The 13243-nt window shown below is 37.4% G+C and overlaps 1 protein-coding gene across 2 annotated transcripts in view; it reads right to left on the bottom strand.

The window, feature by feature from the left end:
• Positions 1–11158, bottom strand: part of MUC2 (mucin 2, oligomeric mucus/gel-forming) — a 61539-nt gene extending 50381 nt beyond the window's left edge. For both annotated transcript variants that reach the window (XM_065065066.1, XM_065065067.1), the window contains exons 1-11: positions 11018–11158; positions 9163–9427; positions 6550–6664; positions 5774–5864; positions 5275–5384; positions 4822–5038; positions 4397–4522; positions 3582–3699; positions 3118–3256; positions 2357–2467; positions 1271–1340 (exon numbers count right to left, since the gene is read on the bottom strand). In XM_065065066.1, the coding sequence (XP_064921138.1) occupies positions 1271–1340; positions 2357–2467; positions 3118–3256; positions 3582–3699; positions 4397–4522; positions 4822–5038; positions 5275–5384; positions 5774–5864; positions 6550–6664; positions 9163–9427; positions 11018–11087 (1432 nt within the window). In that variant the 5' untranslated portion in view covers positions 11088–11158. The remainder of the gene's footprint in view (positions 1–1270; positions 1341–2356; positions 2468–3117; positions 3257–3581; positions 3700–4396; positions 4523–4821; positions 5039–5274; positions 5385–5773; positions 5865–6549; positions 6665–9162; positions 9428–11017) is intronic.
• Between the last annotated feature and the right edge of the window lie 2085 nt (positions 11159–13243).

Below are 13243 nucleotides of genomic sequence, written 5' to 3'. Positions count from 1 at the left end.
TTCGGAGCAACCTGACACCAGGCCCCTGGAGGGGAGTTAGACAGGTTGAGATGCAGAATAATGACACTTCAAAATCCTAGCTGAGTGATATAAAGAATTGGGTGTGCACATATACCCTTTGGCCATGAATACATATAATCCCTTACCTTTTTTCCCTTACTCTCCATGTCTCTTAGACTTAAACTGTTGATCAAGCCTGAGGCTAAGTTTGGGTCCAGCCACACCTAGGCTCCTCTCTGAGAAGGAATTTAGAATGCAAGGGGGTCCATTCTGAACCCTGTGACTCAACGGAAGGGTCTCCCTTTACCCTTTCACATCTCCTGTCCCCATAGAAATCACTCTAAAGCAAGTTTCACCTGATTCTGCTTGGCATATTTCCTCCACACAGCAAGTAATAGAGTGAACCTTGCCATCACGTTCTGTGAAGTCGCACTTTTCTTTGAGTGATCTAAACATTGTTCTTTGGCAAGGAGGACCCTAAATCACTCATGCATGACACCCGTAAATAAGAAGCAACACATCCTGTGTTAGTGTGCTGCCTGAACATACAAAAAAAAGAGTGAAAAAGTTCTACATTCCATTCAAAAGTTTCTCCCAGAGCTCACAGATGCTGCTTGGTAGTGAATTTCCACCAGAAGTTAGGCTCCTAAATTATGTGATTTGAGTCAGCCTCTGAAAGTGCCTATCTATATCTACTGATTATATAAAATGATGCTGATGTCTCAAGTGAGCTGAGAAGACGAGAGGGTGCTACATAGTAAATCCTCCTTTCCTGCCCTGGTTGACCAGAAAATGCAGCAGTTAATTTCTGCCAGGCTTTTTTCCCACAGGAAAAAAAAAAAAAAAATGGGAAGAAGTTGGAAGTTGGATGGGGTAGACATATCTGAGCCTCACTATGACTGAGAGCCAGGACATGACCACAGCATGTAGTCAGACTTGGAAAGTGCTAAATAGCCATTTTTATAGGCAGGTTAGGTTGTCTGCTTTAAATTTAAGCCAGAACAATTCCTCTTTCCCAAGATACGTGTCAAAGTATGTTCAAGATGTATGAAAAATGTGAAGGGACATTATTCCCAATTCTCCACTGCATACAAAGTCTGTCTGCCCATGTAATTCTCAGTGACAACTATTCAATCACATTTATCCCGAAGTTGTTCCAAAATTTGAACAAATTTCCTGTGCTTCTCTTCTATTTTTACCCTTGAAAAAATACACTCCCACATGAGAATTCAGGTGTGTGACACATGACACATAACTCTACGTCCCTTACCTGACACATGAGGCACATTCACTGTCATATCATTCAGTAACACACTGCCATCTGATCTGAAAACCACCACCTGTAACATAGCAAATAGAATCAATGAGTTTCCAGGTACTGAGAGGAAAAGGAACTAATAAAAAATAAAAATTTACAAAAAAAAAAAAAAAAAAGAAAGGAGGGGAGAAAGTTTGTAGATTTAGACTGTGACTAGAACTTAAAATCTTTGGAAGGAGGAATCTGTCTGAAAATTGAATGTGGCAGCCTACCTGCAGGATACCAGTAAGTATTGGTCTTACTATCCAGTGTTTCAATTACACCCGCCTACAACAATTAATAGCAGTAACAAAATGCAAAGCTTGTTTATATTTGGCACCTTGGTTTCAGCAAGTAAAAAAAAATTTTGGAGCTTCAGGTTCTAGAGCAAGTTTCTATTCCCTACAAAAGCACGTGCCCCAGCTTCAGTGTAATGCTTTAGTATTATTCTGGAATGGAAAGAAAGCAGTTTGTTAAACTACCTCATAAAATGTTGTTCTGTACATACAGAAACATAAAATGACACATCCACTAAAGTGGATGAAAATATAAACACTTATGAGGGTTGGATTGTACTAAGAGTCAAAGATAAGATGAAAAAGACTCAATTAGATCTATAAAATTATATCTGAATAAAGTAAAATACTGTGAGATGAGAAAGAATGGTACTCTTACTTCCAGGCTGCTTGGAATAACAGTGAGGATAATCATATAGCACAGAATAGAAAAGGAAAGAGAGGAAAACGTCAGCTTATTTGAACCTCATCTTTTGTTCAGTTTAGACCAGGGGTAGGAGTAGATACATTTATACAGTTCTAAAATTACATTTGGCTCTTTGAAGGCAACCACGAGGCCGATGTGGCCCCCAGTAAAAATGAGTTAAAACAGATCTAAACCAGGGGTGTTAAAGTTGTCAAGGCAGGAGCCTGAGCTGTTTTCAGCCTGAGATGCCTTATATATCCACCCACAATAGCAGCTCCAGAAGAATTAGTTATTGCTCCACAGTAAGGGAAATATGCTAATTTTCAACATATCTAGCAGAACCCACGGAACACTTACGTTTCTTTTCTGGTCTGCTAGAAGCACAACGGTCTTCAAACAGGTCTGCCTGTCTGTGGAGCCACAGAGACCCAGTTCTGCCAGGAGAACATGGCTATCATTTACAGTACCCTACAATTACAGGGAAATAAATGTCCATTAGTCAAATTAAAAATCTCAAAATATGATTTACAAAACAAAGACTAAAGTCATCAGTTACAATAACAAGTACTGTAAAACTTAGCTATTAAGATCACCATTCCAGCACTGGTTCTGGAAGCTGAACCATCTTTCAAAAAAACTCAGCAGTATGGTTTCTAGCTCAACAAGATCTTTGCCATTCTCTAGAAGAACAGGCACTGGATGTTTTATGGACAGATGAATGAAATAGATCTCAAGCTCCTCTCCCTAGCTGATTTTGTCATTCAGACACAGAAACAGCCATTATAGATCTGGCTGAGAGCTTCTAATCCTGAGAACTGCCAGTTTTTGCGGTCTACCTATCCATGCAGCCAGAGGGATCCTTTGATTTCATATACATGAAGAACTCCATTGAACAATGACAGCATACATAGTCTACTATCAGCCTAAGTTAACCACCCATTGCAGTAAGTGCTCAAATCTGCCCTAGGGCTATTACAGCCCATTCTGAATTTTTCAGTACAGTTTTTAGCACTTCTGCTTCCGTCACCCCATAGAAATGGAATAAAACAACAATTCATAGCTGTTACATATTAGGGCACAGACACTCTACAAGAGAAAAGCCCTACGGAACACAGTACCTTGGCCAACACATAGTAACAGTCTCCATGGAAGGTGTATTTCTTCCCATCAAAGGTAGTAATATGGGAACCTCCTTCCACTGAACATGTGCCTGGACAGGGTAAATCTTTACACGTCCATCTGCCTGAATCACAGGTGCTATAAACAGACAAACAATTTTTTTTAAATGCTTGTAGATACTATAGGAACTGAGAGCACTGAAAGCATCTGTATACCTAGCAAAGAGCAAGATATCCTCAGATGTTTTAAAACTGTACCTTTGAGCATTTCCTTAAGATTTCTCCTCTGCCATATGCCATCAATACAAGAAAACTTTTCAGAAAATCGATTGTATAGACATACAACATAAACCATAAGTTCAGAATGTTTTCAGGAAGTCTGCTATGACTAAGTGGAAGATTGAAAAACGCAGACCAATTTACAGTCATTCATAGAAAGGTGTATAAACAATAGTGATCCTTACCATTCTTCACATTCATTGGTAATGCTTTCTCCAGGTGAATACTCCTTTCCATGGAGTTTGCAGTGGCACTGGCTAACAGGTACACAGCCTTTTTCAGTAATATCATCATAGACAGTTCCTGCAAAGCACAACAGTAAACAGCTCTTTCTCAAATATACAATTCCACAGAGGATAGACTCTCATGGGAGGCATTATCTCAACTTGACACGGAAAGCAGAGGCTGAGATTACCAAAACTGTGAAGAATACTGTTTCTGCTTTTTGTAATATACGGCACACGGAAGACACTTCTATCCAACTTTGAAAATCTAAGGCTATCCATTTATTTAACTATACACAGATTAAAAGCTTAATAAAAGCACACAAGAACAATCTCAGAATTTTATATGTTCAGATTTTGAGTCCTTCTGGCATATTGTGCAGACTATCACTGTAATCTTCTTTTCCTAAGGTTGACAATAAGCCTGAGAATTTCACTAATTGTCCTTTGCTGTCACTCTCTGGGCAAAAGATCTCCATCATCTCAGAATTACTCAACCTAAAAAGCATGATTCTCTATATATTAGCAGAATTCAATTTGTTGAGAAGCAAAAAGCAGATTTTTTTTGCCTGTTGTGTTAATATGACTTCACTATAAAATCAATTATTACCTCCTTTTTAAAAAACTTTATAATTATGTTTTCCTAGCAGGGGGAATCACGAGTAACAGTACAAATTTTTAGCATATGATTTGACTATATTTAGTATTTTAGCTCTGATGTCCTTTGGCAGAGCTCTTGGTTTTGTTCCATGCACAATAGCTAGAATAACACTTGCCTTCAGGGCAGAAACAACCGTCCATGTAGTGCTCCTCACAAAGTCTGCTGACATCTAAGTGTGAGCAAGTATCCATGCAGGGTGAGCTGCTTTCTTTATAGATCATGGTATCAGGACAGCTCTTGGCTGAAAGAATGAGAAAGATACCACCAGTTATTTGAGTGTGAAGTCCATCATTCCTCAGAAATCACAGGTCATATCCCCTACTCCCCCAAAGTCAATGCTGTCCCAAGCCAGACTCCATCTGGCAAAGCATGTTTGTCTGAAAAAAACAGGAAAGAACATAGTATGTAGCTTATTGCACTACTGGTAATAAATTTATAATATACACCTATAGTTTTGTAAAGAAGGAATGAGTTTAAATGTTTCACAGTGCTACATCCACAAAATATTTGATTCTTTGTAAAATTTATATGGCTGCTTACGGCAGAAGTCCTGTGTCCTCCATTCACCGGGTCGGCCACCTGCATGCGAACACTGGCGAGAATACTCAGAGATGGTGCTGCAGAGGCAGAAGGAGTCCTCATTTTCATTACATGCACACTTGTCCTGCATGCAGGCTTGGATATACATTTCCAAATTAAGACGGAACTGACAGTCAACAAATGCAGAGGAAGTCAGCAGCCTCTCACAAACATCACGCTAAGGAGGAAGAGTAATAATATTTAAGAGAGTTGTGAACACCTGAGCTTCTAGTCACTTCCTGTTCCATCATAAAAACTGTTGTCCTCTGCACAGCAACAGCTTTCAAGAAAGGAGGAAGAAACCACTTGTCTTGAAAGGCCAAAAGTCTTTCCAGCTCCTCACATACTAACTATCCATAGCATGAAGATGTGCATGTTCCTGTGCAAGTGAAGTTCCCTACTAGAAATACTCACATGCCCATCACAGCTTGGAATAGCCTGAGTCTCATCAGGATCCTCACATTTGGCATTGGGTTTGCTGATCTTCTGTAAATTCCCATACGTAATTGAATTGTAGTTTGCAACTGTGAGAAGAAATTGCAAAGAGGACTTGCTAAGTCCCAAAAATTGACAAGGAACATCTAATTTCTGGGCCTCTACTGATTAAGGAAAACAGTTACCATGGTATCAAATATGCCTGTCAGATTTCTGCTATGAATTATGTCTATTATGCCTAAGTGTGCTTAAAAATTTAAAGTGGTAACAAGAAAAGAAGTCTAGTAGAGAAAAGAGCAAGATGATACATCTGGAATAAAATAATCTTAGGCCAGGAGTGCATCACTGGAACATAATGTTTATTCTGGAGCAATCACACAAATCTCTCACATGAAATTTGCTCTCCTGTGATGCTCCTATGCACAATGTTTATCAGTCTATCTCCTGTGATAAATTTCAGTATGGTAGGATGACTCACCTCCATTGATAAACTCATTGTAGAGTGGAAGTCCATTGTAATCCCCACAGAGACCACATGTATGGTTATTAAATTTGCTGTCCAGTTCCACCTAGGTAATGGAAAGAAGAAAAAAAGAAAAAACAAAGAAGGGTTATCTGGAGCATGCAAACATTCCAAAGCAAACACATTTGCTTGAAAGGGAAGTTGTTAAATGAGAGAGGTGATGGTGAACCCAAAACCTTAGTAAAATAACTATTGCAGATGAATTTGTAGCATAGTTAATAAACACACAGTCAGATGCAAAAAGTAAAACAGAAAACAGAAAGAAGTGACTGAAGCTCCTGTACTTCAATAATGGCAGGAAACCACCATGGTGATAAAAATGAAAGGCACAGCATTCTTAAAATCACAGGACTTTTTCTTTTATTCCTTTTTTTTTTTTTTTTTCTGTCCTACTGGGATAAAATTTAAGACTTGCTATAAATTAAAAGGCAAATGAAGGAAATTCAGATTGAATTGTGGGTGTGCTATAGGAAAACGTTAGCTATTTCTCAGAAAGCTCCTTCTCCCTTTTTTGAGACCAGTAAGTTCAGTTCATCTGCATGCCATACTGCTACTTCTACATAGCAGAGAAAGGAGCTTTAAGTTTCTAAAATAAGGTACTATGAGTGTCAGTTGGATGACCCAGTCTAACACTTTAGCTCTGTTCACTTTGTGAGATTCTACTTCTGTTTATTATACAGTAGTCAGTTAAAACCAGGAAATACCAACAAAAAACCTTGGATCATACATACCATCAGTCCATCCTCCTGATTCCATATCAGAATGAGGCCTAATTTGGCATAAGCCTTGGTGTAAATGTCATTGCTCTCAATGACCACATCAGAGCTGTAGTAAGGTGTCTTCACACTAGGAAGAAAAACAGAGATTTTGTCTTAGTACAGAAACATAAGGGGTAACATGAATGTTTACAATAAGCGAAAATACCCTAATGAATAGAGAAATCAGTCTCTGTCTACCTGGTGTTAGCTGCACAAGATGCCTTGTTTTAATGAGGCACAAAATCCTCTCTCACTGACACCTGACATGATAACTCATTGTGTTTAAAAGACAAAACAATTTCAGAGGCAAAACTTTCCTGAGGGTATGTTTTTTTTTAAGAAAAAAGCTAAAATTCAGATGTCTTCAACTTAATCAAAGGAAAATACATCATCTTTGTGGTATTAACAAATACTCAAGCAGTCACTAATTATTTACTTCAGTGAAAGAAGTAATGACATAAATGGAAGATCTTCTTTATCAAAAGATCTGACAATGATGTCAGAGCAAATGAACATTCCTTGGCAAGGATCTTCCTCCTCAAGACACAGTTCAAAAAGCAGATAAAGGTACTGCCAACAAAAGTTAGGAAAGAAAGGAGCATGTTAAGAGGAATTCAGTAGTTTATTTCAGTAGTTAGTTCATTAGTTTTCAGTTAATAGGACCAAGCTTGTCAATCGTGACAGCAAAGCATGTTAATGTGACAAAAGACATTTTGCAGAAGGCTGAGCATAGATGTTTTTTTCTGATAAAGAATCAATGCACCAGATCTTTTTCTCATACTTTTATGTCCGTCTTACTGTACACTACGTAACAAATCACACTGCTAAATTTCATTCAGTAATAAAGGGATTGTGGCAAGCAGACTCATCCTATAATATCTAAAGAACTAGAGTCCATTCAAACAGAAGTAATGTCAACTGGAATCCTGTCAAAATAACCAGTTCATTTTCTATATATTTGCCAATATAATTGTTACCTATCAGGATTCATGTATGTCCATGAACATCTCCTCCTAACTCGTCTCTTGACTGAGAGATTTTTATCTCTGAAATTCCTGTCACTGGGATTTTTCCAACTATTTACCTCAGGTATTTTTAACATGGCCAAATGACTTACACATATGATTACTAGGCACGAACACAGAAACCATGATTTCTACTTTTAGCTGCATCATTCATCCTCTAGACAGTGAGGCCTTAACAGTGCTTGTTTTTGGAAAGGGATTATAAAACTTGGGGTAGCCTTTCAACTTTCAGCTAACACAGCATGGTTTTCCGCCCCCCCTTAATACTAGCACATTCAATCAGTGGATCAGGTACCAAAAGGCAAATTCATATTTTTTTTGCTTTACAGTTTTCACTTCAGTAGTTTGAAATGCTATTTTACATTACAATGGATCATATTCCTTTTAAGGAGCAATATGGGAAATTAAGTTCTACAAAAATCTAAATCTCTCATGGAGCACAAACCTGTTCTACAGCCCTTCTGTTTGGAAGGGATGTATTGTTTTATAAACACTACCTAAGACAAAAAGAGGCTTGGTTTAAGAAAAACAATTTTTAAAGGATTTGTAAACTTGTTTTTTCATTGATTTTTTTTTTTAAGACCTGAGTCCACAATAAAAAGCTTTTTCAATTTGGGACAAGAATGCATTTTTCATATCTTCATGTCATTTTGTTATGCATTCTGGTATGATGCTTGGAAAACTGGATGTTATTTTCTATCTTTGAAAAGATTTTCATTGCAGTGGCTTCCAAAATTCAGAGCAAAAGCTGAGTTCTGGACAAAAACCAGTCCTACAATGACAGCAGAAATGAGTTTTTTTAAACTATGCTAACACATACTAACAGCCAGTTTCTTCCATCTTCAGAACTATGTCTTAACCTACAAGTTGCTTCACTTGTTTCAGTGTGTATATATACACACACTGAAAGGACAGGTTAATGACAGAAAAGGCTAGGTAAGACACTCCTTGGTACCAGAAATGGTGTCAGACTAGTTCCTTGTGCAATCATGGTACAAGAAGAGAAAAATGATACAGCTCACTGTGAGAAAGTACGTATTGTCACATAAAAATATGAGTAAATTTTGCTCTGCATTATATGTTCTGTAATCTCTTGATCAATAGCCATCAGACCTTAGAGTATTATTTATGAAGATCAAAAAAAAGCCTCTCTTCTGCCACAAAATAAGAAAAATACCTTGGAGAAACTTATCTTTATTAGCCATCTACTAAGGTAAGCTCAAGGTGATGCCATAAAACAAAAGAAACTGTGACATTTTATGCCAGTGAAAGATCTGGCTCATAAGCTGCACTGTTTCCTGCACAACCAGAAAGAGAACAAGTCACTCAAGCCTCTTCCTGACTTGCATTTAATTAATCCCGTAAGTCAGTGTAGAAATGACAATATTAAAACCCCTTCCCAAAGCAATTTTTATGCTGGGTTTTAAAGGTCTTTGTTTTGCTTGCAGAAAAGATTATTGCCATTACCTTAATGGTATACAGACAGCTTTGTAAAGAATCAGTCTAGCTTTTACCTTCCCGGCACATTTCTCTGAAATACTATTAAACTAAAGGAACTTACATCTGCCCATCCACCACAACCAGTTTTGGTCTGAGGTACACTGTAAAGTCCTTGATTGTTAACAGAATATACTGGATCTCAGGGTGGTTATTGCTGTTCAGAGCACGCTGAATATGGACAGAGAACTCCTTATAAGCCTCTCGGCAGTCCGAAGCAAAATTATACTCGCAAATGCCAGGGAATTGATAGATGTCTCCATCAAAAGTTTTGAAATGGTTGTTTCCCCAAGTACTGCAGACAGAGTGGCCATGGTTTCTTGTCCTTCCTGTTAAGTGATGAAAAAGAAATATGCATGAAAAAAAGTGAAATTGACAAGCTGACATCAAGAAAATGTAAGTGTTGCATTGCACAGTAGAAACTATTTGCAATTATATTCATCATGATTCCACAGATCTCAAGCCTGATGAAGTACCTGCCTGTTAAACAGAAGATATGTTAATTTCTAATGAAAAATATGACATTAACACTGCTGAGACCTGGGTATATCTTATAATCCTCATTGAGGGAAAGGAACTTGTGTGCATGAGGTGGGGAAATATGACCTTCTCACAACCAGCAAGCTGGTGCATCAGTGCAGTGAAGTTGCTTTGCCAAACATATTAATTCATTCTGAATAACAGTATTATTTTTAGCAATTTTAAATATCACTAGGAGCTATTTTCTTCCCCGATGCAACATGCATTAGAAAGAAAACAGAGTTAGGAAACCAAGGCAGTACCACTCCTACTCTGCAAGAAAATTAGGTGAAATGTTGTGAAAGGATTTGTGCACAAGTTTCTAAATAATTTCTTATTTTCATAAAAGAAGTAGTGATTTCTGTTACTACAGAAGAGAAAAAAAATATTGCAATAGCAAAAGATGAGGATTATTATTTTTGTTCCCTTCCCAACCATCTATACCGAAAAAACAATACAAATGAACACAGTATTTGATAAATTGCAAGATGCTGTAGATTAGGAGTGAACAGGAAAGATGAGCATACTTGGAAGCTTTCCAAGGTACAAAAAGTGCACATGCCACTCATTTTCACAAGATTTTCTTGCAGTGTTTAATTTAAGAAAGCAAAACTACCAAGGGGACCTCTAAGTTATTGTATTTTGATGATACCAGTCATACCAGATACATCCAGCCAAGCTGGTATGCTTCTCTCCCCAGAACGAAGGCTCCACAGAGATACTCCCAGAGCTCACAGCTGCGATACCAAATGCAAGAAAAGGTTTTCCTTCCATTGCTGAATTCAAGATGCAGCAGACCAAGACCCCAAATCTTATCATTGCACAAAACTCATCACATATTGCTCCAAAACCAGTTTTCGGTATGAGAGCTCCGTTTCAACACTTCAAACGAAGTTAGTAACAAATAGAGTAAATTACAACTTTTACAGTAAGATTGTTAATGCCCACAATGAGAAAATGAGCTTTGTCCAATGTTGCTACATTCACTTTTGAACAAAGTATTTATGTCATTCCAAAGTAATGAAAGACATAATCATCCACTTCATTGCTGTAACAATGAACATCCCAAACTCCTATAGCTGCATTCTACCAAGCAGTTGCTATACCTAGAAAAGTCTTAACATATGGAAATGCTCAACATATGGAAGGAAAACAAACACTGAAAATATTTTCCAAGCACACATCAAACTAGAGATTAATGCAATAGGTACTAATCTCTCCAAAGACAGCAATATCTACCTATGTTGGTTGAGCCATGTAGCCTCAGTATTTCAAAGTTTAAGAATTTTAAGGCACCTTAAAATTCCACTGCATTGTTTAAATGCACTGCCTCCTTCTACCTCTGGTATTTCCCCCTTTTCCAGGAGGCAATCTGCTACAATTTAATTTCTTGAGCTTACCTTTTCTTATTTCATTTGCATAGGAAAGTGCCAGCCAGAGTGTAAAAAAGCTGGCAACTCTTAGCCCCATGGTGGCTAAGGTGGGTGAACTGAGAACCTCACTGAAAATTTTTCTTTATATAGTATCCACTGATGCAATTGATTCCATCACAGGGGAGGCAATACAAAGAGAGGAGGAAAGAGGAGGGGTAAAAAAATAGGCATGATATTTACAGAAGATAAGAAGTAAACAGACAGGTATTTTTCAACATAAATCAAGGAATTCAGTATACAGGAAATGGTATAATATTGATTCAGTAATCATGCAATTTTTTATTGCTGCATTTCTTCTACAGGATGCTATGCTTTTAAATTCTTCAAGTGCTCACGCCAAGTTTAACCTTCAGCAACTCCTACAATAAATAGTGAATTTTGAAGTGGCTGAACAAAGAAATCCCTTGAGGGAATTTTGGGAGGACATAGTCTCAAAAAATGGCTTCAAAGCCAAAGTATTTTTCATTTTTCACCATCACATAGGATGAATTCTGTAAAAGTTAAATGATGTTTGTAGAAAACTGTAACTCTTACAAATAAAAATTATACACTATGCATTGTAAAACTATGTTGTAGGCAAGAGTTGGATTCCTTTCACTTGTGAAGCTCTGGGAAGCATCTAAACCAAGGTATAGACCAGACTGTATAGTGCCCAAAACATAATTGAGATGGGTTGGTAAGGTAAATTCACAAAAAAATTCGCAGCAAAAGAGATGTTCTATCGAACATTGTCATGGTGCAACAGAAAGTCCATCAAAAATGTTGTGGAGATTCTCACAATATATTTAGATTTAGGGGTTAGGAAAAAAAAAATTGCAGGGTGGGAAGAGGATAATGCTACTGTCCAGACCAAAGAACAATTGGTTTTGGACAGAATCCCTCCTAAACAGCTTGTTCTTTCTTACCTACTGTCCCATGTCATATCCTACAAAAGCTATAGAGTAGGCTTTGCTTTGTGCAGAGAAAGACGAAGAGGGTCCTTAAGAGAAGAAGAAAGCAGGGAACAGAACCAGGAACCAGTTCAAGATGCTGCTTCAGAAAAACAAGATTTCCATATGCACTATATATATAAATATATATATTTCCTTTGAGAAGATGTTTCTGCAACTCTCTTCAGCAGACAAAACACAGGCCCCTTGAGGTAACATGCAGTTATTTAAACAGATACTTTAACACAGCGGCTTCATAACACTAACAAGGTTTACTTCTTAAAGCACACAGGCCAGGTTCTGTATGTTCTCATCAGAAGTTTCTTAGTACAGTGTCTAGAAATCTCCAATCCTCTTTATATTTCAGAGTGTTCCTTACTTTCATTGCTCAAATTACAAGCAGAATTTCTATGTTTTGTAAAGCACCAAGAGTACTCTTCACTTCACCCCCTTGGCGCTCTACTCAACTAGAAATGTTATTTTGTCATAAAGGAATGGTCTTTATCTGTTGTTTTCTTCTATTTGCTATTCTTATCTCAAGTACAGCCTAGCCTCAATCTGAACATCTTCCTGCTTTCCCTCAATACATCTTCAAAGGTTTTAGTCTTTTTGCTTTTCTTATTTGAGGATACATATTTGAAGTTCTCTCACCTTTACATATGGCATCATTCACTCAACACTCATGGCTGATATTAAGTAGTCACCCCTTTCTCCTTTGAGAGTCCATCACTAGAAGAACATCGAATTTATTTTTCTTATTGGAAAATAAAAATAAAAAGTAATAACAAGTTAGAACAAACCATTTAGAGGGAAAGAAAAAAAAAAAAAAAAGAAGAAACACTGTCTACAGAGACCTGTCTCTGATTATTATTTTAGTAGGTTTTACAGAATTTGCACTCAAGGTTGCATGGCTGTGCTGATCTGAGAAGTGAGTACAGATCCTTATCTTCACAATTCCTAAGTATTTGTACTTTTGCTGGCATTAGAAAGGATCCTAAACTATACCATCTCTATTTCCTTATTGCCAGAAGGGTAATGATCCTGTCTACCAGCTGCTTTATATGCCTTTCAGAAGTAATCGGTATTTGAGGCAGACAACCATAGCCTGTTTTATTTCATGCTCAGCTACCTTACAGTTTATTGGATCACGCATCTTAATCCAGAATAATTTTACTGTTAATTCACGGATGATTCTGCATCCATACATAGGCATTAATTTCTTTACTATAAATTGACAACCTGAAGTAATCACTCCATTTTGGAA

Source organism: Columba livia, chromosome 5, assembly GCF_036013475.1.
Source record: "Columba livia isolate bColLiv1 breed racing homer chromosome 5, bColLiv1.pat.W.v2, whole genome shotgun sequence".
NCBI lineage: Eukaryota > Metazoa > Chordata > Aves > Columbiformes > Columbidae > Columba > Columba livia.
Note: the sequence above shows the minus strand (reverse complement) of the source record. Positions and strands in the feature narration are given on the sequence as shown.